The sequence below is a fragment of the Puma concolor genome, chromosome A3 (genome assembly GCF_028749965.1).
Source record: "Puma concolor isolate L17-30 chromosome A3, mPumCon1.1.hap2, whole genome shotgun sequence".
NCBI lineage: Eukaryota > Metazoa > Chordata > Mammalia > Carnivora > Felidae > Puma > Puma concolor.
In genome coordinates this window covers 25017772-25045185 of record NC_141669.1, presented here as the reverse complement: position 1 = coordinate 25045185, position 27414 = coordinate 25017772, and the positions used below count along the sequence as shown (strand labels likewise).

The following is a 27414-nucleotide window of genomic DNA, read 5'->3' as shown; positions in this document are numbered from 1 at the left end:
AGTTTGGAAAGTAAAATGTTTTTCTCCTATGGCTGTAATCAATACATTTCAGTGATACAAACTGTTTTTACAATGCCCTAAACTGTGGAAATGGCACTATTTTATCTGCTGATTGACAAATGTCAAGCAAACTGCCTATCAGCTATCCAATTTTACCTCTAAGAAGAAGGACTGAGAAGAGGGGAACATTTTAGAACGTGAAGCCTGTAACTGACAGCATGTTTTGATGTTACAAATCACACAGTGTATTCCATTAGTGATATCTAGACAAGTAATGGATGGCATATTAATTAGCCTTGGCTAGGCATGGTTTATTAGTACTATTTTTTCTTGTTTTAATACGGTATTTGGCACCTTCAAATCTTGTTTTATTTGTGCAAAAATAAACTGACCTGGCCCTTTGGTATGCCTGAGTATCTGAGTTTTCTATGTATATTTATTTCCATGCCACTACCTGCTGCTACACTATTAGTTCCTGAAACTCTTACTGAATTTCAAACAGTGAAACCTAAGATGATCTGTTTTAATGTCAAGTTTCCATTGCAAAGAAAATTTGTAATTTTCCTATTAATTACCCTCCTCTGTGTAGGAGTCATGCCTTATCACTCCCAGAATACAGATGAGGCCCACCTTCACATAAAAGTAGGTAATAAATAGGTTTATTGCCTCTTGGTAGGGCCATCAAATCTCTTTCTTTCTAATGTATTCTTCTTTTTGGAAGCCAAGTGAATTCCTTGCCTCCTATAAAGTTGCTTCATCTAAGGAATAACTAAGCAACTATCTTTTTTCCTATTTAAAAAGTAATCTCTCAAAACCCTCATTATAGTATTATAAGGTCAATGATGGAAGCTGAAAGTAAAGAGCTGGCAAAAGTTATTTTGAAGTTTTAAGTCACATCTTCACCTCCAACTGTTCTAGAATCTCTAGGGGTTTATTTGGATGAAGGCCCTTCCTATGCAGAAGGATCCAGAATTCTTACAGACACAGCAGGTTCCAAAATTCTTCTCTAGATAAAGTTGAAGAGTAGAACAATTACATAAGGAAAATCAAATGCACCAGAAGGGCAGCACTGAAGGCAGATGTCTTTGAACTCTCGCTCATGAGGAAACATAATTATCACCTCTGTTTCAAAACAGTTCAATAAAATAAAATTGAAAATGCCATACAGAAGGCAGAAAACTTAGTTTGAATTGCCTCTTGGATGCTGAATTTTATTACAAGGGTCCCTTTTCAAATGCTGAATAAACAGCAAGAAAGAATCCTGGCCCTAATTTACCAAAGAAAACAAAAGGGATAAGAAAGCTTGTAGGAGAGGCAGCAGGCCCAAAAAGAACTACAACATTACTGGGTGAAAGTTTGTCCCTCATCATTGGATACTTTGAGGAGCTTGCAATAAAAAAATATATCTAAAATAGCTTTTTATTTATAGTTGTGTCTATGTGTGCATATACACATTTGTGTTTTGTTTTATTGCTTTGTGGGTTTTTTTGCAATGTTAATATATAAATTCAATTCACTCTAATACTAGCTTAAAGAACAGACATTAATAGTTCTATAATTTAGGAACTAGGTGAACAGGATAAAAATATATTCTCACTCAGTTGTATGTGAAATTTAAATCTTTAATAGATGGTAATATACTGTCCCTTTTCTCTACTTTTTCTCCTTCACACGGTACCCCTCAGTTATGCTCCAAGCCTAGGATAAATGTATTCCAGCTATCACCCTTTCCTCACTTTGTCCAACTAAAAAGAAATGAAAATAAGGTCAGCATCCAGCTGTGCTGCAGGGTACTCTAACGCTGTATCCTGAAGAACTACGGTAATTGTGTTGCAAACACCGATTATAAACCCCAGAGAGATGACACCATTTTGTTCTCAATAAACCTAAATGTAGAACAACATTTCACTTGAAGACCTCATATATATTTAAAAAGCATTCTGAAGCCCACTGTCCTGAAAGAGCTATGGCAGTAGGAAGTCCCAACTGAAGCTGAGATTTAATATCTGATGTACTGGAAAGCAGGCCCATTTGCTAAAGGACCCATATGCCAAATAACCAATTTGCAGAGTTTACAAAATGTACCGTTTACCAAAATCTTATTTACCTATCAAGTTTGTAGCAATTCGTATTGGAAAGGAAAGATATTTTTAACAACTTTTGTGTAGCTTTATTTGACTAGATTTCTTTGAGTGTTTCACTAATTTGTTACAGCTGGACAAAATGGGGGTTGGGGGACTAAGAGGCAAGGGGAGAGTCTGAAGCCTCAGAACCCTGGAGTTGTCTGGCTCCCAAGAGCTGTAGCAAAGTCTCCAACGGGACTTTTCCTCCACTCTCCTGCCCTCTTCACCTCCCTTTATGAGCATGGCAGTGCCAAGAGGCCTCTGCGGAGGATGTTTGGGGTCCAGCCACAGGAGTAGAAACTGCTACAAAGAAGGCAGAAAAGAGAGCAAGGGGTTTTCCCCCAAGGATGAGGTCTGAGTACTAGGCGGTGAGCAGATGCTAACTAAAAGCCGAGGGAACTCTTTCCAGGAGGGCCTTTGGTCACATCCAAGGGAGTACAGGGCCACATGGCCCTTGGGAGTGGGGCAGGCTGGGGAGCCTTAGGCAGTGAAGCCATATCCATGGCCCTTGCTACCCATGATATGACGTGACCTGGTCAAGTAGCTTCCTTGAGCAGACTGCAGGACAGACTTCTACCAGGAGCTCACGCCCAGGAGAAATATTTGGAATTACTGGTGAGAAACACCTGGAGAGAGATGCCAAGGTTCAGTACCCAGGCTGGAGGGCCTCCAGGACAGGACTTTGCCGGTATGAACAGTGTCTCATCTGCATCTGTAGGCTACAAAGAATCTGGGACATTTAGAATGAGTGCAACAGCGTCGAGACTGGCCAATTATATTGTTATTTTTTTAATGTTTATTTATTTTGAGAGAGAGGGAGACCACGAACAGGGGAGGGAGGGAGCGAGGGGCAGGAGGGGGAGAGGGAGAAGGAGAGAGAGAATCCCAAGCAGGCTCTGCACGATCAGTGCAGGGCCCGACATGGGGCTCAAACCCATGAACTGTGAGATCATGACCTGAGCCAAAATCAAGAGTCAGATAGTTAACCGACTGAGCCGCCTACGAGCCCCTGGCCGATTATCTTTTAAACACTTCTCTTGGATAAAAACCAAATTGCTGGGGCGCCTGGGTGGCGCAGTCGGTTAAGCGTCCGACTTCAGCCAGGTCACGATCTCGCGGTCCGTGAGTTCGAGCCCCGCATCAGGCTCTGGGCTGATGGCTCAGAGCCTGGAGCCTGTTTCCGATTCTGTGTCTCCCTCTCTCTCTGCTCCTCCCCCGTTCATGCTCTGTCTCTCTCTGTCTCAAAAATAAAATAAACGTTGAAAAAAAAAATTAAAAAAAAAAAACCAAATTGCTTAATAGAATCAAATGGTTTGTCTAAAGGGAGAGGTGTTTAAATTTTTTTTACCATAAACAATGGAGTTCTTCATAGTCTAGATATTTTCAGGAAAAGGAGGAAATTCTAAACTATTCATGTTTTGCTGAATTCTTTTATCACAGTTTCTTTCCATTTTCTCTTATTACTTTGTCATCTTATCCTCTTTGAAAAATTAAATTAGATAATAAACCTATTTTTATAGATATAAAGCCTTAGGATATTACAAGAGGACCTTTCAGACTTCAGAACTTCAAAAGATAACTTAATACATCAAAGTCTGTATCTTCAGATCTTAGAATTTTTAAACTCAGTACAGCTAGTTTCTATTTAAAGTTTCCCTAGTGTGTTTCCTATTTCTGAGAAATTTTACAACAACAAATAGTTACTAAAAATAATCTCTTTGAAATTACAGTAACTGCATGAGAGAGATGTTGCATTCTGTAGTCTCAACTTTTTTAAAAAAGCACTACCAATGTTTAACCACAAATTGACTAAAAGTTTTTTTTTTTAATATGAAACTTATTGTCAAATTGGTTTCCATACAACACCCGGTGCTCATCCCAACAGGTGCCCTCCTCAGTGCCCATCACCCACCCCTTCTTCCCTCCCATCCCCCATCAACCCTCAGTTTATTCTCAGTTTTTAAGAGTCTCTTATGGTTTGCCTCCCTCCCTCTCTTTTTTTCCTTCCCCTCCCCCATGGTCTTCTGTTAACATATGGTATCTGTCTTTCTCTGTATGACTTATTTCACGTAGCATAACACTCTGCGGTTCCATCCACATTGCTACAAAAGGCCATATTTCATTCTTTCTCATTGCCAAGTAGTATTCCATTGTGTATATAAACCACAATTTCTTTATCCATTCATCAGTTGATGGACATTCAGGCTCTTTCCATAATTTGGCTATTGTTGAAAGTGCTGCTATAAACATTGGGGTACAAGTGCCCCTATGCATCAGCACTCCTGTATCCCTTGGGTAAATTCCTAGCAGTGCTATTGCTGGGTCATAGGGTAGATCTATTTTTAATTTTTTGAGGAACCTCCATACTGCTTTCCAGAGCGGCTGCACCAGTTTGCATTCCCACCAACAGTGCAAGAGGGTTCCCGTTTCTCCACATCCTCTCCAGCATCTATAGTTTCCTGATTTGTTCATTTTAGCCACTGAGACTAAAAGTTTTATAAACACAGAGAACTCAAGATTCCTGAAATCTCAAAAGTCATCAAATCTCAGAATTGGAAGAAATCTCAGAAATCTTGTAGTTCTATCTATGAGTGGGGAAAAGAATAAAGGCATTAAGCAAAGGGAGGTATTAATAGAACAGCTGTGGGGGGCAATAATTTAAAGTTATAAGAAATGGCCAGAAAATGAGGTGTTTAAATTTAATGTTTCACAGTTGGAGCAGCTCCAAAAGATGAAATCTGAAGTATGAACTAGTGTGGATAATGGGGAGATCAGGACACTAAGCTAAACGTGTCCATGTGTCGACAGTGTGGTGACCTGAGAGGAAGGCTAAACCAGAGGCAGGAAGGCAGGCCGAAGGGAGCCAGGTGCCAAATCTCCTCCCTCCAGTGAAGTGAGGGCTGAGAAACAATGGCTAATATCCAAGAGGAGTAAAAGTCGCTGCATTTATATGCAAAAGCCTCAAAGAAATCAGTTATTTTGTGATTTTTTTTTGGTTGTTGTTATAGCTCCAAGGTGCATAGGTCAGAAGTGAAGAAAACTTCCTAAGGTAGAAAGACCGGACAAGGAACAGATTTCACTTGGGAGGGCAAGAGGATAGAAGCATGAGATCAGGAGACAGCTATGTTTTAATAAAGGCAGTAAGGTAGACTGTGAATGTTATGGGTAAGGCTTCTAGTGGCTATCGGTAGTTAAGTTTTGGGGAAGTCAAAGTTATATGTGGATTTTTGACTGTGCAGGACAGTGTGTGTGGTGCCCCTAACCCCTGTGTTGTTCAAGGGTCAGCTATACTGAGCTTTATCTTAACGACAAGCCACAGTAACGACCTTGTAATTAATACCCAATAAATAGTAAGTTCTATCTGTTGGCTAATTTAGCTGTATCTTAAATTTGTGTAGGCCAACACTTTAGATAAAAACACCAAAGAGCTAGTAAGAGCATAAAATAAAATGAACTGGTTTATAGGGCAGGAAGTATGGTCAGAATACAAAGATCTGAATTATTAAAATTTCAAGTGATATAAAAAAAGGATGACCTTTACGTGAGAATAACAATGTGCTTCAATTTATGCAAATGTTATGAGCGCCTACCCAATGGGAATCAAGGCTTCATAAAAGCTAAGAACTCTCAGGCATGCTTCATCATATTTTGCTGTGTCTAACTCTGCCATTTTCTGTAATTGTTGTTTTCAGGGTAAGTGTCCCTCCCCTAGCCAAACCTTGTAAAATGTTCAAGTTGGTACACAAAGTTCCTTCAGCATAGCACAGTGAATCACTGAGCAAGAGACTAAAAGGGAATTTAAAAAGGAAGCCTAATCTTTGGACGGATGGTATATTAAGGTATGAGTGTCCTTACCAATAGAAAAGGCAAGGTAAAAGCTCCATAAGAAACAAAGGTGGGCACATTAGAGCTTGGGGAGAACAGAGATAATACAGGAGAATACAAATAATCTAAACACTAAATCACCTGAGCCACCAAGTTAGAGTGATCTTACCTACAAATACAACATACTTCACTGTTAGTGTTGAGAGGGAAGTTAAATACCTAGAGAAAACAGCATTCTCCAAGTTAATGCCTCTGGGGTATTAGCCTGGTAAAGAATTCTGACACACTTTACCCTTCTATAGAGGGCCACCATTCTCTTCTACAATGTGGCTGCAGTGGATGTGTGGTCTCAATTTAGTCATTCAGTGCTACTGAACAGCAGAGCAGCACTGAGAGAGAGAGAGAGAGGGAGAGAAGAGAGAGAGAGGAGAGAGAGAGAGAAGAGAAGAGGGGGTGGTGCACACAGCAGGCTGACACACCCCTGAGTCTTGCTCCAAAGAAACCTCAATCTAGGGAAGAAGATAAAATAAGTTTGCAAGTTATTTGACTCTTAAATGTGGTTCAACTGTTGCAGAAGGCTGCAGGATCGGTCTTGCAGCTGAAGAGATGGAGACATGAGCTGGACATAGAACAGGTGGGTCTGTTCAAAAGGAAAAGAGACAGAAGTGTTGCAGGCCATGGGGGGAGGGAGGAGTGAGGCCGGTGCAGGCAGTGTGAGTCACCACTTTGGATGGGGCTTAGAGCTGCAGTGGGGAGTCTGGGAAGCCAGACGGGGCCTGTAGCCCAAGGTCAGAGAGCTCAGCAATGCTTTCACTTGTTTTTATCAGCTTCCTTTTCTTATTTTCCACAGCAAATATTCCAAAATCTCATTAATCACCTCTGTGTCCCAGGCACCCAACCATCATCATCACATTACCTGACCTCCGATGTGACCGAACAGTCTTCCATCAAAGCATGGCTCACTGTCTCACCACCTACTCCCTAAACCAAAATATATATATTCAAGCTCAGCCTTGCTTCCTGCTTTAGCAAGTGAGGAATCCTCTGTTCTTTCCTTCTGTTCCTGTCCCCTTATGATTTCTGAGGAAATTTGCTCTGTCATGAATCCACTCTGCTTTCAGCTTTTCCTCTATCGAGTTTTCTCCACCTTTAAAAATACATCCCTAGTCCTCCTTGATGCAGCTGCCCCTTCTAGTGACCACCCCAGCTCTGCCCTCTCCTTTATCAGCAAGTTCCTTGGAGGAGCCACCTAAACTTGCTGTCTCCACTCACATCCATCTTTGCACCACTTAAATCTGGCTTCAGAAACCCCCAGTACCGAGAAATTCCTCTCGCCGAGATCAACAACTATCACCTAGTCACTGCACCCAAGGGACTCTGCAAGTAAAGATTCCGTTGGCACCTAGAACTTCAGAGAAGTTGCACATGTTTCAGAGAACGAATCCATTAAAGTCCATGAGCATCTGACCTTGCTAACAGGCCAACTACTGCTGAAAAAGACTTACTTAGATGAAATCAATATTTGCAAATACAAAATTGTAGCCATTTATAGCCATATACAAAAAAGCCAAGATGTTTTTTAAAGTCTCAAAACCATTTGTACAAACACAAATAAGACATTTGTCCCATGATTCTTTCTTAGGAAATAGCTTTCTAATTAGGATGAACATACTTTTTTCCTACTATATGCCACCATTCAGTCTGTAAATACCTCACTCATGAATCAAAAGAGATGTTAAAAAAAAAAAAAAAGATGCAATTACTTTTACGGAGTTCTTCCTTTAAACTGCACATAATTCAGAAATCTCAAAATAGGACTCTTTGGCAACGACTATGATGATGACAAAGCCAAGAGATCTTACTTTATCTGAGAACAAGTAGTAAACTGCTTTCAAAGTTTCTCTAGTATTCTCTTAGAATGCTGAGAAGAGAATCACTTACTCCCCAGCCACAGACTATATAAAGTCGTAAATACTACTTGTGAAATGCCCACTATTTCTGATTCCCTTTAATCTCTACTTTGTTAGAAGTGAGGCTTCATGACAACTAAGACGACCTCTCTAACTTCAGATCTTACCACGTAAAAAGATGACCTCTGGCCCCTAGTCAGGCCAGTCTCCACTGCTGGACCTTGAGCCCTCACTGTTCTCTCAATTCCTTACCAAATCAAACCCTCCTATTCCTCAAGATCTAATTCAAGGTCTGGGGCACCTGGGTGGCTCAGTCAGTTAAGGTCCAACTCTTGATTTTGGCTTAGGTCATGATCTCACTGTTCATGAGCTGGAGCCTGAGGTTGGGTTCTGCACGGACAGCAAGGAGCCTGCTTGGGATTCTCTCCCTCCCTCCCTCCCTCCCTCCCTCCCTCCCTCCCTCCCTCCCTCCCTTCTTTCTCTCGGCCCCTCCTCTGCTTGTGCTCTCTCTCAAAAGAAAGAAACTTAAAAAGCTCTAATTCAAGGTCTAACTCAATCTAACTCTCCCCCTTACTCTGCCAGCTCACTACAACGCTTCTCTACGCTCGTATATTGTTTCTGTGGTACTTGATCATACACTTTCTAAATGTGAGCACACGGATGTGCTCACCAGTGTTTATTTTGATGCTGCCAAGAGCATGCCTTGATCACACAGTATTAAATATAAAACACGGGTCTTATCTAAGATTCTTATCTAAGGTTACATACATTTAACAAAAAGACACTTTCTTTAGAATATTTAAATACAGGGGTGCCTGGGTGGCTCCGTTGATTAAGCATCCCACTTTGGCTCAGGTTATGACCTCCTAGTTCATGAGTTTGAGCCCCACATCGGGCTCTCTGCTGTCAGTGCAGAGCCCATTTTGGACCCTCTGTCTGTCTGTCTGTCTCTCTCTCTCTCTCTCACACATACACAAATATTTAAAAAAAAAGAATATTTAAATATAAACACCTTATATTTACAATATTTAGTCACAATTTTAATGATAATACATTACAGGGCAAATTTTTTATAATGTTTGTCTTTGCCTAAACTCTATCAAGTCTATCCTAACTTCAGCTCTTACCAATGTCTATCTCTAACCTATTAAAATATAAGCCTTCATTATGACTGATTTAGTAACATAAGTAGTGGGTACAGTCTACCTGAATTACTAAGGAAACTAATATTGGAACCAACATACTGTTTTTACTGATGAGAAAGGTTATTAATTTCTTTAACAAAAATTAATTGGTGGGGCACCTGGGTGGCTCAGTCAGTTAAGCATCCGACTCTTGGTTTTGGCTCAGGTTGTGCACGATCTCACGGTTCATGAGTTCAAGCCCTGCATCAGGCTGTGTATTGACAGTGCAGAGCCTGTTTGGGATTCTCTCTCCCTCTCTCTGTTCCTCCTCCACTCATGTGTGCATACTCTTTCCCCACCCCCTTCGAAATAAACATAAAAAAATTAATTGGTAAACTACTTGGAAACTTCATCTGGATTTACTATTATGAACCTATTGTGCTTGTTAAAATTCTGTTCTAGAGGAAAGCAAGTAAGCCTTAGGACACAGAAAAGAATATGTAAAGTCATTTCCATGTATTCCCACCAACAGTACGAAGTTGCTCTCCTGAGCGGAAGCATAGACTGGCCAAGTGATAGATTGTCTATCAAAATGACGTGTAAGGGCAGTCTGCAAAAACATGATACAGGTGGCTGTCCAGCTATGAGGACTGCTGATTAACTGGTTGAGGAGCTCGTCAGATCTGCTACCCCAGAGCAGTGATAACTGTGGCAGAGCAGATACTGACTAACACCACTTCTTCTGCTCCAAGTTAGTTCATTACCATCATAAGTCACCAAGAACTTCACATCCAGTGAGTAAAATGTAGGAAGGCCCCTTGTGTCTTGACTTCTAAGAAGGTCACTGCCAAGGTTCATGTTTGACTAGGGCAGTTTTTCTTAGTTTGGGTAATAATATGCCTTCCCTTCAAAGCCTATGCACACATATGCTCTAATACCGGACTTCGGCACTGCGGGCCATGTTTTCCTTACGTGACCTTCTGCTAGAGGCCATTTCAAACCTATGAGGAAACGGGAAATACAAATCATAAACGATGAATACCGGATTTTAAAACTTTTGTACAACAGACTCAAGAGTTCTGCCACAAGTTCCCACATGGAGCCCCAAGCTACTTTCAGACTATATGTATGCAGTGCAAAATTACTCCAGACAATGGACATTGTTTGGCGATATAATCTATCAATTCAAAGAAAGTAGCTATTAACCTACCAATGAGACACACAACCCTCAACACAAATATCTCACATTATCATCTAGGAAACTGTATAGCACCTTCACAGCTTCAAACGCTAATTGTTTAAAAGTCTATAATATGTTCTGTAAACTCTTTTAAAACGTGTTCTGTATGATAAGGAGTCACAGACAGATGTTTACTTCACAGTACTGAAGTCTCTGTTGGAGAAGTATCTTAGTCCCCATAAACAGGCCTGTAACACGAACAGGAGAACAACAAAGACCAAGAAGAAGGGCACAAACAGAACACCTGCTGTCCCAAGATTTAAGACGGTATTGTTCTCATGTAATCTTAGAATGGAAAGAATCTAGCACATAGTAGGTTACTGTGTGTTTATTATATTCAAATGAGACTATAACTGGAAAAGGGACTTGATAAAACAAAACTTGAGAAATCAGTAGAAGTCAGTGGTTACTTTCGTTTCTTTCAATTATCATTTCCTACGAAAAAGACAACTAAGCTATAATGAAAAGTATTTGCATGACGTTATTATGACAGGATAAGCACACTCACATGGGCATGCTGAGTGTCTGTGTCTGCTCTGACGGATTCTCTAAGTCAGTTATCTTATCAAGTAGGAGAATACTTGGAATGTGCTTTAATGTGTTCAAATGTAATACTTCTGTACAGAGGGAATGAAAGCCATTGAGGACAGACATGCTTCCCTCTCCCACACAACTCTGTTAGGAGAAAGCAACTTAATTTTAGAAAGTTCCTAATATACTTTCATCTGGCCCTTCCTCAGTGCAATGCAGAGGGACCAGCTTGTGACAACTGTGCCAGGACTTGCTTTGCTCCGTCCAGATTCTATGACAAAGTGAGATTGCGTTTAGCAATCCGATGATAAATGTAGGGTGCCTATGTTACAAAATCTGTACAATGACATTATATAGAAGTGAGATTTACATCACATATAAAAATATTCTCTGCAGGGGCACCTGGGTGGCTCAGTTGGTTAAGCATCTGACTTCTGCTCAGGTCACGATCTCACGGTTCATGAGCCCGAGCCCCGCGCCGGGCTCTGTGCCGACAGCTCAGAGCCTGGAGCCTGCTTCAGATTCTGTGTCTCTCTCTGTCTTTGCACCTCCCCTGCTTGCGCTCTCTTTCTCTCTCCAAAATAAATAGACACTAAAAAAATTTTTTTTCTGCAGAAAAAAAAAAAAATGCCTCATTCAGAAAGCTGTCCAGATATTGTTCAACATGAATAAGTAAACAATTTCAGTATGTAGTTTTATGTTCTTGTGAGACTGATTTTTCACCATCTATTTGTAAAAAGCGAAGGCACATGAACTTGGTCTGCACGTGCGTTTGCAGAGACACACACACCAGCGAGGTCAGTGTTGTTTTAACAATACCTTTACAATACTCAAACATCAATTTATTTAAAAACAAAATAAGAAAAGGTCCTACCAAGTGGAACACTATACAGAGAAAGTATTTTTAATACAGAAGAAAAAAATCTGTAAAGCTAAAAGAGAAAAGGTACAACCTTTTATAAATAATGCAATGGACACATGCCCAGAATAAACAAGAAACCAAGTAAAGCTTTTTTGGACAAACCCAAAAAAGAAATCTATCCACAAAGAAATTATATACTATATAAAACCAAAAGGCAGTCACAAGTTCCTGTTAAGATGAATTTCTGGATTCGCAGGTCCAGAGGGTTTAGATTCAGGCCAACAATTCAACTTGCATGAGGATATATTTTGATTTTCACATTAACAGGAAACTAAAGCATATTGCTACATGCATTTTGCATTTGCACTAAATTCTTAAAATGTGCTTCAATACAACAGTATAAGGACAGAAAAACTGAACATGTAGCTGCCACACGGGTCTCGAACCGCGTGAGGGAATGGTACTGGCGTCCTCTACTGTCGTTCTGTAGCTCCCACTTCTACCTTCAGAGGGAAAGCTGGCAGAACGTTTTAATGTATGTAACAATATTCTTTGCAATCAATGTACAGTTTGCAGAAAGTTCTCAAAGGCAATTCCACAAATTTTACTTACGCAGCTTCTTCCGCGACGCTGAATTCTAAAATAAACATATTTTTGAGTGTCACAGTTATCAGCATTTTTCAGCATGTTACTCTTAAGAAAATAATATAAACATGGTAATGGCATCAATACTTAGGCAAAGACAAGCCTTTTGAATGAGTAAAATATACCAAGTATATAATTTTCACTCCCCTATGAAAATGATAATCTAACCAAAACTAGTATATAGATTAATGGCGCCACAAGACCTGCATCCATAGTCATCCTGGCCTACCTTCCACACTAATAGGTATTTATTATAGCTGGCTGGTATTAGAAAAACAGTAGATAGCCCTAGGGCAAGAGTTTCCTCCTACTGAAGTCAAGCAGTATAAGAGAGGCTCTAGGTTGCAATGATTGTCTCCTTAGCACTATCTCAGAATCCGAACCTCACTGAGTAGGGAAATACTAATAAACTAGGGAAACCCTACCTAAGAACCCCAATTGCATACTGATTTTTACATGATCAAATGCCAAGACCTTGTTCATTTAAGTTAAAATTAATATGCTTTTGTTAATGTCCCTTATAAAAGCATAGGTAATCTAAAAAACAGGAACAACAAAAATCAGCCCTACTTTTGTCCTTTGGTAATTAAAAAAAAAAAAAAAGACTATCTTAAGATAACATTTATTATCAAATGTGCACCTGCCTTATGTGGCCCTCCAGCACTGCCACAAATCTCTCCTCTATTGCAATAAGAGAGTCCATGTGAATTAATATCTGATCGCTAGACTGAGGGTGGTAGGGGCACTACCAATCAGACGTGCATAAACAAGCATATCAAGTGCATATGTATAAGATGCTGAAAATAGATCATCTACAAAAATCTGTACAAACCATAAATACACTGAGTACCTGTAATATTCATGACGGTGTCCTAGGGGCTCAAATACAAAAACAAGACACATTATCTATCCTAAAGGAGCTCAGAGTCCAAGGGAGAGAGAAAGAAAAAAAAAAAACTATAAAAGAGGATGAAAGAAGTGATGAAGACAAATGTATAAATGAGAGTAAGAAGAAGGAAGCCCAATAACCTGGAGAAGCCAGGAGATGGTATGAAGTAGAATAGTCATTTGAACTGTCTTGAAGGATCAACAGGAACTACCCAAATGGTTGGAACAGTTTGGGAAAAGAAATAGCATGAGAAAAGTATATTCCACGTAGGTGGACTGAAGACAGGGCAAGAGGTCACAGGAAGAAATCAGTCCAGAAAGGTCAGACAGGGACTGATCTTTGGGCAATGGTCCACTGACTATGTGACTATTTGGTTAAGCATTGCAGAGGACATAATCCCAAGTGTCTTATAAGAAACACACTGGCCAACCTCAGTTCAGAGGTAGGTTGCCTTCACTTCACACAGGACGCTTCACTCAGTAGGCTCCTCAACGACCCTAAGAGAATCCTATTAGTAAAAGCCCCTGGCCCCACACTTAAACTCGTGACACAAGATATCTGTAGAACAGATCCTTTAGGAAGAATAATCAAACTCTGCGTGAACTAATTCCTACCTGAATCTCAGTGAGTGAAATCCCATTCATGGAGAATGGGTTGAAGACATGCAGTGTCTCCAAACCTCTGGAGTTGAGACACTCTCAATCACATATAGCCGGCTGTGCTGGCCTCTTAGGAGACTGTCTTTACTGAACTGCTCTTTCTCATTCTGCTGTCAGCCAGTGAGGATGAACGCTCTGAGGCTATGTGTGACATTAAACTTAAAGATAAAGACGCTGGTCACGACAGTGTACAATGTCTTCCATGAGGAGCCATGCGTGGGAGGTCTTTCTCTCAAGTCCTTCAGAAATGGTCATATTTTTTCTGAGCATAGGATATGCTTTAATCTTACGGATTTGTCAATGATACTATCCAGTTTCCCCCTAGAGAAGATGCCAGAAAGCTCAAGCCAGTTTATGGACCCATATTTTATAAGAATATAGAACCTATGTATTTTGTGTATTAACCATATAACATGTTTTATATACCAACCTTACACCCTTATTTTCCCTTTAATTCTCTAATATTGTGGTGCTGCTGTCATTGTAGCATACATATTTATGTCCACCACTTTAGCTCTTTATGGGAACACAGCAGGGTATGAAAATACATCAACCAGTTAGCTGATGGGTTCAAAAAACTTAGAGTATTATATGCGAGGCCTATGCTGAAGGCTGGGGATAAAAATGGTCAGGGAGACAGACTTGATTCTAATGGGCATGAAATTGAAAGTTCATAGATGAAATAGACAAATGATAATACAGTCAGTAAAACATCTATACAGGGCTGGCAGAGGAGGGAACACACTCATATGGGGAACAAAGAAGTCTAAGAGCCGTGAAGGTTTCCTGAATGAGGCTAGGAGGGGCTGTGCCCTGGTAGGGAAGGCTCAGAGTACTGTGCACTCTGGAAATGGGAAGCAGTTCAGGAAGGCAAGGAGTAAAGGGACAACAAAGGAGAATGGAGAGAGGTGAGAAAGCTAAGCAAAGACCAGGTCATGGAGGGCCTGGAAAATCATGTTAAAAAAAAAAAAGGAGATTTTTTTATTTTATTTTATTTTTTTTTTATTTTTTTTTTTTCAACGTTTATTTATTTTTGGGACAGAGAGAGACATAGCATGAACGGGGGAGGGGCAGAGAGAGGGAGACACAGAATCGGAAACAGGCTCCAGGCTCTGAGCCATCAGCCCAGAGCCCGACGCGGGGCTCGAACTCACGGACCGCGAGATCGTGACCTGGCTGAAGTCGGACGCTTAACCGACTGCGCCACCCAGGCGCCCCCAAAAAAAGGAGATTTTTAAAAAATGTTTATTTCTTTAAGAGAGAACACAAGTGGGGGAGGGGCAGAGAGAGAAAGAGAAAACCCCAAGCAGATTCCGTGCTATCAGCACAGAGCGCGACACGGAGCTCAATCTCGCAACCACGAGATCATGACCTGAGCCGAAATCAAGAGTCGGACACTTAACCGACTGAACCACCCCGGTACACCTAAAGAAAGTAGATTTAACCTTGGAGCATTGTGAAACCCAGGACGGGTTCTGGCCAGGAGCTGACACAATCAGATTTGCACTGTAACGTTTATCGAGTGCTTGCTCTTTTGCAGGCACTGTGCTAAGTGCTTTATGTACTGCACTGAGTCCTTATAAGAGCCCTACAAAGTAAGCACAGTTACTCCATTTTACAGATGATGGAAGTAAGGCTTGCTGAGGGACACTGCTAATTCCGGTGATGCCAGGGTTCTCCCCAGGTCTCCTGACTCCGGAGCCTGAGCCTCTAACTTAGTGTGCTGCCATCCTCATTTAGAAAAAGGCTTGATGTTCCAGTACAACATGGAGAAAGGACTGGTTAAGGCAGGCCCAGAACTAGGAAGACCAGCTGAGCTGCTATCCGGTAATTCAGGGGAGATATGATGGCAGAGAGAATGAAAAGAGAAGAATGAATTTGAGAGTAAAGAGAATCCCAAGGCACTTACTGTTTGGGGTTTCACGGCAAGTGAGAGAAGCAGAGGGGACGGATCCAAGAATGACGCCCAGGTTGTAACTTGAGTAACTGAGTTGATGATAAACAGCGGTTAAGGCGAAGGCTCCACAGCTAGATTCCTAGCTCTGCCATTTCAAAGGTGGAAATCTTGGATGACTACTTCTCTGTAGCTCAGTTTCCTCATGCATAAAAGGAAGATGATAATGAAACCTCCTCTAAGAATGGGATGATTTAGTTCATGTGAAGCACTTAGGATAATCCTGGCACATAAGTACACAATCTCACCAATATTACCATTATCATCATTATAGTGCCAGCAATTGGTGTGGGGATATGGGAGGAACAGCAGTGTAGGGGGAAATGACAAGTTCAATTTTCAACACTGAAGTGCCTACAGCACCTCCAAATGGCAAAGGTCACATGTATGGCTCTGCACTAAGAAAGGGATTTATGAACAAAAGATTTGGACTCAAGCCAAGAGCACATGGAATGATCATTCAAGCCACCAACCTGAGTGACATGGAGTGGGAGAACAAAGGAACCCAGGAAGCCTTATAAGGAACACAGACACTGAAGGGATACCCAGGTAGGAAGACTCTACAAATGAGTCTTGAGAAGTGGCCAGAGATGTAGGAGAAAAAAGGAGAAGCCCCAGGGAGAAAGTATTTCAAGAAGAATCTACAGTGCCAGTCGTTGCTAGGAGAGGAAGTAAGATATGGATGGAAAGATATTCAATGGATTTAGTGATAAAATCTTTGCCCTAATGGTCTAGGTGACATGGCCACTGCTGTCCGTTTCGGAAGCTAAGAAGTAAAATGTATTAGAGCAGCTATTAATAACAGGTCCACTATGCTAACTAAGTCCTATTAGAGTGGAAAAAGATAGTTCAGATGACTGCCAGCAGTGGAAATAGGGATGGACCCTTAGAAGATCACTAAAGGACAGTATCTGGGGATTAAAGCAAGGAACAAAGCATTACAGGTTTTAGCCTGAACAGACTTAACTAGACGCATGATGCACAAAGCATAAGGCACAGTCCAGAATAGTCAATTAATTCAAATAGGTTGGCTCATGTGGTATGAAGAGGGGCTTCTGAGTGGTAAAATTTAAAAAGTAGATTAGAACCATATTATAGAAAGGCCTGACCATGGAATATGGAAGTGATGCAAACGTTTAAATGCCTTTCCTCCCTGGAAAATGCCTAATTATTCTTTAATTCTCAGCTCATATGCCACCTCTTCAGTGTCACTTTAGGTAAAGATCAACTAACCTTCATGTCCTCAAAATACTTTCTATTCACATCTTACGGCACTGCGTTACGATTATGTTTTCTAAACCGTATGATGCTCACAGGAAAGGACTATGTCTTGGTACCTGCGTCTTGCGTCTTGCAGGCCAAACAATACCTGTGCCCAAGAAACATTTTCTGAATAAATATATACACAATGACATTAGAGTGGCACCTTATGAAGACTGAGAGCTAAGTAATATGGATTGGCAAAGAAGAAACCAGAGGTAGACCAGTCAGAAAGCCAGGAAGTAAAAAGGAGAAGTAATGGGGTCCCATCCATTCAGGCCACTGTGGAAACAGAAGAAGGTGGGATGTCTCTCTAAAAGGCAGTATCAGTAGAATTTGGTGGCCGATTGAAATAGGACAGAGAACAGGAGTAAATTTTTTTAGAAAACCTTAAGAAAATGGGGGCCCCTGGGTGGCTCAATCGGTTAGGCATCCGACTTTGGCTCAGGTCATGATCTGATAGTTTGTGAGTTCAGGCCCTGCATCGGACCCTGTGCTAAAGGCTCAGAGCCTGAAGCCTGCTTGGGATTCTGTGTCTCCCTCTCTTTCAGCCCTTCCCCCACTCATGCTCTGTCTGTCTCTCCCTCAAAACTAAAACATAAAAAAAAAAAGTCATTTAAAAACCTTAAAAAAATGTATACCCTTTGACTCAGTAATTAGCCTTGGAAATATATCCCAAGGGAAAAATTAGAGATTTATGCATACTTTGGTATTATTTATAAGGGTGGTAAACTGGAAACAATTTTAACTTTGAACAATGGAGGACTAAATAGTGGTCCTTCTAATATGCACACACATTAACATATACTTACGCCAATTATGCAAGGATAATGATAAAACATGCGCACATTATAATAAGTCTTAAAAATATTTCTTTTTTTTTTTTTTTTTTCAACGTTTATTTTATTTTTGGGACAGAGAGAGACAGAGCATGAACGGGGGAGGAGCAGAAAGAGAGGGAGACACAGAATCGGAAACAGGCTCCAGGCTCTGAGCCATCAGCCCAGAGCCTGATGCGGGGCTCGAACTCACGGACCATGAGATCGTGACCTGGCTGAAGTCGGACGCTTAACCGACTGCGCCACCCAGGCGCCCCAAAATATTTCTAAAACAAAATATATGATCTGACTTTAATTTTGTTTGCTATGTATGAATACAGGTGGAAAAACACAGGAAGAGTTTCAGTCAAAAAGTATACAAGGCACACACCAGGTATTTCTGAGATGTGACTGAGCAGACCATAGGTACCTTTTCCTTCTTTATAATGAACTTTCCAATATTTTTATAATAAATATATTGTTTTTATAATTTAAAAAATCCCGTTTTTACAGGAAGTGAGTTAGTATTGAGAAAAATCAAGTCACCAGTTTATTGTTTTTGAGGCTCAGCGGCAAAAGAAAATTACGGGACCACAATTTGAAAGAACAGTAGGAGTGTCACTTTCTTTGTTTTGCCTTACAGATTAGAGATATGAAGGAGGAGCAGATAAATATAGGAACCAGAATAATGACATGCTTTACAAAAAGGAAACTCTTGATGTATTTTTCCATTTAAACAAAATGCAGAGTATAGCTAAGGGTACCAGGGAGAAGGTCTTGGAAAGAGAGAAGAAAAAGAAAAAAATCCTACAAAGGTTACATCTTTGTAGCACTTGGGACAGAAAAATTGTTAACTTACTACATAGTGGGAAGAACATAGGCTTTGGCATCAAATGGAGCAGAAGTGAACTCATGTACCACCCAGCAGCCATGTGACCCTGGGCAAGTCGCTAGAGTGAGTCTGTCTCCTCAGGGGTGGCATGGGGCAAAGCACTGCCTAGCGCAGCCATGGGAATGAAATGATCTGTATGACAGTGACTAGTTGGGTAGACATGAGCTCAGGACCCCACCACTGGACTTTGATTCATTTAGCAGGTCTGAGCCCACACCTGATCATCTGTGTTTTAAATAGCTCCCTGGGCATTAGTACTGCTTGGGCAGGGCAGAGAAACATGTGAACCGCTCAGTGCCTGGCACATGGTAGGTACTTGGTAGATGGCTGTTTTTATGTAGAGAATGAGGGCTCTGTCACTTTTCATTAACACAATGCCAAGACCTGTCCTAAATGAGCAGCTCAGATTTTCTGCTATGAAAGAGAACTAAAATGAACAAAGATAACAGAAATGTCATTAAAGACCTGAAGGCATGCCATGGCATTCAGAGATTCAACCTGACAGACTCCAAAGGTCTTTGACATGTAATCACATATAATTTTGCTGAGGAGAATTTAAATCATTTCTGCTTCATGACATGTAGGACCAAGTCCTTTAGTTGATCCATGTGCTTTCTTACTGATCAGAACCCAGGTTCATTTAGGTTTGCTGTATTCTATTCATCACCATAAACAGATGAAAGCATTGTTCTTTGTAAAAGGGTCTCAAAAGAGAGTCAAATGCTATGCTACAGAGAAATTTGCAAATTTGGGGAAAAGGAAAAGGTTTCAGAAAATATTCTAGCAAATGTCAAAGATCTACTGTATAATTACATTTTTTAAACATAAGGGAAAGGTCTTATCCTTTTTCATAGTTTCCAGCAATAAAAAGTCACATGAAAAGGTCAGAGTGCATGGCATTTAATGCACCCAATATTTCAACAGTTTTTCTCTCTGCCTTTCTTCCTAGTATCCTAGATTATGCTAGCTGTTAGGAAGAGTCACCGAAATGCAATCCCGAGGGAGGCTCATCACTCATCAACTAGGATAAACATAATGTGAGCCACAGAGAGCGATAGCTCCTGCTGGCCATCTTTGGTCCCCCACCATCTACATCCACTATAGGCAAGAAACAGAATGGATTATTAGCTGTGCATGAAGCAAAAAGTCCAAGAAATTAAAACACTCTGAAAACACTGAAGATTGAGCTACCTATGATTAGTCTACTGCCTAAGTGCCAACTTTCGTGGAGCAAATGAGAACTATCATAGATCAAAATGAGAGAGCCAAACACAGGACTACCAGATACTACATATGTAATCTGGGGGTTCAAGTAAGCAATTCTCTGTCCCTGAATACAGACCGAAGAGTTTTTTAATCAGATGTGCTGATCTAAATTACCTGGTGGGAATTTTATTTTTTCCTTAGTGACTAACCCTATATCCCCTAAATTAGTAGAAATACACCATCTTTCATATTTAGAATATAAACATATGAGCTAAACATGGATTATCTTGGAATTTAAAAACTCAAAACTTGGGGTGCCTGGGTGGCTCAGTCGGTTAAGCGCCTGACTTCAGCTCAGGTCATGATCTCATGGTGAGTTCGAGCCCTGCATCAGGTTCCATGCTGACAGCTCAGTGCCTGGAGCCTGCTTCAGATTCTGTGTGTGTGTGTGTGTGTGTGTGTGTGTGTGTGTGTGTGTGTGTGTGTCTGCCCCTCCCCTGCTCACACTCTGCCTCTCTCTCTCAAAAATAAGTAAACATTAAAAAAATTATTTTTAAAAAACCCAAAACTTAAATATATCTATATGATGTTTTATAGTCTTAACACATGAGCTGATTTGCTTGAATGACTTCAGCTAGAAATGGACATCTAAAAACATGACTATTTGGGGGCAGGAGTTTAAGTTTTTCAACAATGGCTCCAAACAACCTTCTTAACTACTGTCTATTATTCTACAGTACAAGTCTTCAGCTCGATCACATTCATTGTGCCTAGTTTACTGCACAGCCTCATACTGGCCCAAACTCTATGCCCTTTCTTGTAGTCTTCCTATCTTGCCCTCAGCCATCCTTGAAAGTCCAAGGAAGAAATTAAGCTTCTTAAAGAAGTGAAGTGTTTCGGGGCACCTGGGTGGCTCAGTCGGTTAAGCGTCTGACTTTGGCTCAGGTCATGATCTCGCGATCTGTGGGTTTGAGCCTCGCATCGGGCTCTGTGCTGACAGCTCAGAGACTGGAGCCTGTTTCAGATTCTGTGTCTCCCTCTTTCTCTGACCCTCCCCTGTTCATGCTCTCTCTCTCTCTCTCTGTCTCAAAATAAATAAATGTTACAAGTGAAGTGTTTCAATACTATATGCTCTCTCTTTACTGAACACTCCTGTAATTACTCAAAATGTTTATATACTATATACCATAAAATTTAACATGTAATGTGATATTTTTTAAGATTTTTCTAGGTGTATTCTTATCTACCCAAGAAGACTGTAAACTTCTAGGCAAGGTCATATTTTATTTTTAATGTCTACCAGTTTATTAAAGGATATGATAAAGCATACATATGAACAGTCAGATGAAGAGATACATAGGGTCTGGGAGGGTCCCAAGCAGAGCAGCTCTGTCCCTGTGGAGTTAGGTCAGTTATCTTCCTGGTATGTAGATGTGTTCACTAAGCAAGGTCGTATTTTAAACAAGACACAACCTCAAACAAATATGAAGTGTTTTATCCTCACCCCCAACCACTTTAACCTAACTTCAAGTGTTTCAAATGTACACATTTGTGCCGCCTAATGGTGAAAAGTAATTATTGCAGGGTTATAACTTAGTAATTGGCTTCTAAAACATTTAACAAAATCAAATAATGGTGGGACCAAATCTTTATTTAAAATCAAAGAAGAGTAAAGCTATTGTTAAAAATGATGAAGCACCAGGGGCGCCTGGGTGGCTTAGTCGGTCGGTCATCCGACTTCAGCTCAGGTCATTATCTTGCAGTTTATGGATTCCAGCCCCATGTCGGGCTCTGTGCTGACAGCGCAGAGCCTGGAGGCTTGCTTCAGATTCTGTGTCTCTCTCTCTCTGCCTCTCCCTTGCTCATGCACGTGCTCACTCGCTCTCTCTCAAAAATAATAAATGAACATTAAAGAAAAAATTTTTTAAAATGATACAGCACCAGAGATGATGATAATATAACTAACTTTTGGTATGAATGAGTTACAAATTTAAAATTGTCTGATAAATTTATTAGCACTGTCAATTTAAAAAAAAAAAAAACTTTCTCATATGAAAAGCCTTTTTTCCCTAAGTTAGAAAATTCCTTTTGGGTTTGGGTTAATATAGTACTGGAAAAACATATAATCACATACTGAAAGGTTGTGAAATCATCCAAGACAGATAATCTATCAGTGTAATACATACTTAGAAGAATATCCAGGACACTAGGCTTGTCTTATTTTTCAGATAAAAGGAAAAAACATTTAACTCAACCATGTGCAGAACATTCCATACCCTCAAGAAGGTTATGATCTAGTAAGAGTATAGAGCAAGCACATTAATGGTGAAATTTAAGGTACTCAGGGTAAACCTTTTGCAGTTACTACCACAGGAATAACACATCTGTGTAACATTATATAATGGGTGCTATATTTCAGGGTAAATGTGTGTCTTCTAAATGTTCCTAATCTCTGTGACATGTATTCTGAACAGAAGTGCAGAAGCTACTTTCCTTGTTTTGCATTTTCATTTATTCAGTCCTTCTTGGTAGGACTTCATCCTTAGTTTCTTGATGTCCTAAACTTCTCACGTGCCCATTGCCAAACAGACATCAGCAATGCTGAATTTAGTTATTATGGTGAGCAGTATTCCACTGCAATAATTTATTTATATAGTCATTTGTTTTAACAGAGAGCTTCTTTTTTCACCTAACTGCTTATCAAAAGCAGATCTCAGGAAGCTAAAGATCAGAAAGTTGGGCTTGGCCCTTTTGGGGGCTTTAATTTGTTTCTAAGATCTTCACTTCTGATCCTTGATGAAACTTTTGATGCTCACTAGATACCACCCCTCGCCCCCCAAAAGTAGAGCTGCCCTTGACTCTCCACCTGATTCCCCCTCCCCTGTCATGTTAGGCAGAACCATAACCTCCTCCTTCGGGACTACCATCCCTCCATGATCTGGCCATTTAGCTACCGCTTTTTCTTTTTCAACATCTTTTTTGAGGGAAACCACTCAGTTCACTATTACAAAAGTGCTTTATGGAGACTCTGTTAACTAAAATCATACTACAAATACAAGAGGCATGGGGCATGCCTGGGTGGCTCAGTTGGTAAAGTGTCTGGCTTCAGCTCAGGTCATGATCTCACAACTCGTGAGTTCGAGTCCCACGTCAGGCTCTGTGCTGACAGCTCAGAGCCTGAAGCCTGTTTCAGATTCTGTGTCTCCCTCTCTCTCTGCCCCTCCCCTGCATGTGCTCCGTCTCTCTTTCTCTCAAAAATAAATAAACATTAAAGAAAAAATTTTTTAAAGACCATAGGATATTCAGTCAGAGGAACCAGATTCTAATAACTCTGACAAGCTTCTTCATCTCAATTTCTGCTTCAGTTTTGTCCTACAAGTTAAATATTAATAATGATAACTACCATGTATGGTAATTGTCAGGATTAATTGACCTTAGGCATATGAAATACTTGGCTCAATACCTGGTACTTAGTAAGTGCTCAATAAATGTTAGCTGCTGTTACTATAATCACAATCCTATTTCTTTATTATTATTATAAGGTACAAATTCTATTCCACTTTTCTAACTGAAGTAAATAGAACCATCTAACCGTGTTTCTCTTTTTTCTGAAATGGCGGGTGGGGGAATCAGTTGCCAGTTCTAGCAGGAAAAATTACACAGTGGTTGTCGACTAGTTCTCTGAGTGATGACTAAGTAACACACATTCCCCAAAGTTATAAATCAGCTTGCTTCTGAAATATTTTCCAGATCTCAGAACAGAGAGCTCTACAGATATATCCTTATCCACTATAAAGTAATCTATTATCCTGCCTACATTTAGGAAGATCTTTTTTAGCAAAAGATGCGTTCCAACAGCATGCTTGCATTTACAGAGAAATCCAGTCGATGAATGTGTTCTATGATGTCAGAAATACCTTCAAAGAAATCATTAAATACTATAAGCTATCAGATTAGTAAGGACATAAAAAACACATATATTCTTGAATAAGAAGGGTGAGCCTAAGCTGGATGCCACAGTTAAGTGGTACCACATATTAAAACAAAAACACACAAAAAACCATCGCCACTTTAATGTCTTGGTGCCTCCCTGTCCCATTCTGTAGGCAGGAAAAACTGTGTTCTCCAGGAGCTTCACTGGGTAGATGGACACTTGCTATTCATATACAATATGGCCATCAAGCCCACAAGCCCATTTCACATTACCTATGACCATAGAATTTCAAGAGCAAGCCAAACTAATAGGAACAACATTTTTGGTTTACTATCACAATGTAGTTTTGGATTGACTATACATTTTTTTTAATCATGGGTATTTAGTTGGAAAGATGCTTCAGCCTGGCAGAGTTCATTAAGACTATACTTTGTACCTTAAAGCACATTAAACCCTAAAGGAACAACAATGATGCCGTTAGGGAAAGATAAAAGAACTTTATACCTTTGCTTGTATGATGGTTCAACATCTTTCATGTTAATCCACAAGCAGTTTTATGACAATGTAGCAATTATCAGATGAAGGTGATAATTTGTCACAGATGCCATCATCGTACAATATGGCTTGGTAGAAATCAGAGTGGAGAGCAGAAACACGTAAACAAGATTTTTCTTCTAGGTGACTGTGGGCTTCAAATCATTCTTGTAAAATCAGTAACACGTCAGCACGTTTCTGGATAGTTCCATTTCCATATACTTTCATAAATGTTATGTGTCTCTACACATGTATGTATCCATATACAAACGTACAAACATGCAGCAATAAGATGTACAATGGCTTTTATATAACAAATATAAAAATGTAAGCATTTAAATGGATGTGATATCATCAATGAATCACCTTGTCCTGATATGCCCTTCAACAGACACAACTCTTGAGGAAGTGTGAGGTAGAATTATGAGCTACAAAGTAGGAAGCAGAAGAATGAGGTTCTATCCCTGACTACAGAAATTTCCTAACCACCTGGAGGTCAGTTCAACTTAACCATAAAATGGAGGATGCAGTCAGTACTTGCCTTCCTACCAACCAGAATCATTTGTTGGAATGAGCGGAATAATGAATGCAAAAATACTTTATAAGGTATAAAGAAAATAGTGTAAGTGTTAAGATACTTTCAAGGTAGTTTTGCTACTTTGAGAAAAATTTAAAAAGAGAATGGTAGTCTACTTGTATTATTTTCTGTTATTCCAAGAGAAGGAAACATTTTTTATAAGGCTATCTTTGATATTTGATAAAGAATATATACTAAGACATTTTAGTGCATGGGGTCAATTTAGTATAAATGTGACAGTATCTTATACCTTGAAAAAAAAAATGAAAAAGTGCTTTGTAAATTCTAAAGGGCTACATACAAAGTTCAGCAACTGTTGCCACTTACATAAAAACACAGCCTTTTGATGGTGCTTACCTTCTCTTAGGCGGTCTACGACAAAAGTGAAGCCTGTAGTTCTTGGGTGTAAGACATATTCATATTTCTGAAGCCCATTCTTTTCAGCAAAATCATTACTTCGAGCTTTGCTGTTTTCTAAACAAAACAACAAACTGTTAGAAGCCATAAAATAAAGGAAGAGAAGTGAGATAAGGAAGCCCTGAAGGATTTCTTTGATGAAATGGCAGTTATTCCATCTGTAAATACTGAATATGGCATATTGAGTCAAATGAGAAGATACAAACACTGCAGTCCCTAACAAAGATCCTAGAGTTTGGGGAATTTTGAAATTTTTATAATAAGGTATTAAATAGGACTTGTTAGAATGTTTCCTGAAATTCATATTAAAATCTTTAAAATTCTTAAAGGGATTTCATAAAATAGTCAACATACAATGAAAACTGAGGTACAAATAAAATACTAACAAACCGAAATTTTCATAAAAGTCCTTACATAACAAAAACTGAAATACCAAAAGAGGTTAATAAAACTAAAATACTTTATTAAATAAACATAAGGACCTCTACACTCAGAAAAAAACAAGTAGTCAATATGCCAAATATATCAAATCAACATTTTTTTAGCCCAGTAATTTAGGGCTTCAATGCAAAGTGAAATCTCTGCCCTGTTCAGGCATAGAGCATGCTAATATTACTAACCAAAACCTCTCCCCAACAGAATGGGCACATGATTAGCACATCGTGTACAAACATCTGAACATGGTTTGGCTGAATATAGTTACAGAGTCAAGTATATGTTCCAGTTGTTGGCAAAAGTTGCTTTTTCCATTCCATGAGGTAACTTTATAAGTTCCAAGAAGAACCAAACCCATTATTCAGCAAATATATTTGGAAAAAGTAGTGTTCAGAAATTTGGCCTCAACTGCTGGGAGAGATCATGAAATACCTTCTGATGACAGCAGATGTTAGAATCCGCAACTCTCAGCTGCATCCTAAAATTTATAGACTATTCCAAGTCACAAGAAAAAAAACTTTCTCTATATAAACCCAACCTTCCTCGGAATAAATTTAAGATCACGGAGTCCTCAAACCTCAAAAACCATAGATGAATTCTTCAACATGACAATATTCAAAGAATACCCCTTTAAAGGTGTTACACTATTTTATAGTTGAAGAATCGAGTCAAGGAACTAATACCCACAGTCCCTAGCAAGACAAAAGTACAGGCTGGAAACATGAAAAGGAGTAAGCTCTTCTCACGTTCATTTGAGAATATCCTGGGCATGGGACTCCAAAATAGTTTTTGATAGACAGCTAGGAGGCCCTTCCATGGAATGAAGAGTCCCAGGGACACTACAAAGATGAGTAGTTAACTACTCTTCAGTTTCCTCTTCCGGTGCATCACAGATTCTGGGGATCGGAACTCTGTCGTAGAATGGGAACACAAGTAGTTCTAAAAATGTAAGGTCACAACGTGGAGCAGTAGAGATAATCAGAGACACAAAGAGATTAGAGATGCAGATTCTTCCTTCCATCCCCACTTCACCTACCCAACCCCGGACTCTGAGTATTAGTAAGCATACCAGCCTCCCTCTTTCTGACCACAGCCTCCTGTCTCGTCAGCTCACTGCTGGTAACACTCCAGTGCCAGCCCTTCTTACTCCTAACACTTGGAGTTGACTACTGGCCACTCTGCATTCTCAAACCAGCCAGGCATGTTTCTACTTCAGGGTCTGTGCAGGTATTCTTTTCCCTGCCTGGAATGCCTTCCAGATACCTGCAAGGTTTTCTGCTTCATTCAATTAGTCTCTACTTTAAGAGAAATGTAACGGGCTTCTTTTGACAAACTTCTATAAAAGAGTACTCTATACCCTATCTATTCCTCTCCCTGTCCTTAACTTGCTTTATTTCTCTGCACAGCATTTATGAAGACTTGACATATTTTTATTAACTGATTGGTTTTTTATTCTATCTTTCCTCATAGAATGTAAGCCTCATGAAAGTAGGGACTTTGTTTTGTGTATAAAACTTCATGTACTCATTTCTTAAATGAAGAAGTTCTATGTACAAAGTGTTTAATTACATGAAATATT

General features: G+C 39.9%; 1 protein-coding gene across 4 annotated transcripts in view; it reads right to left on the bottom strand.

The window, feature by feature from the left end:
* Positions 1-27414, bottom strand: part of LCLAT1 (lysocardiolipin acyltransferase 1) — a 183558-nt gene that overhangs the window by 44493 nt on the left and 111651 nt on the right. For all 4 annotated transcript variants that reach the window (XM_086700293.1, XM_086700292.1, XM_086700296.1 and 1 more), the window contains exon 5: positions 25341-25457. In XM_086700293.1, the coding sequence (XP_086556419.1) occupies positions 25341-25457 (117 nt within the window). The remainder of the gene's footprint in view (positions 1-25340; positions 25458-27414) is intronic.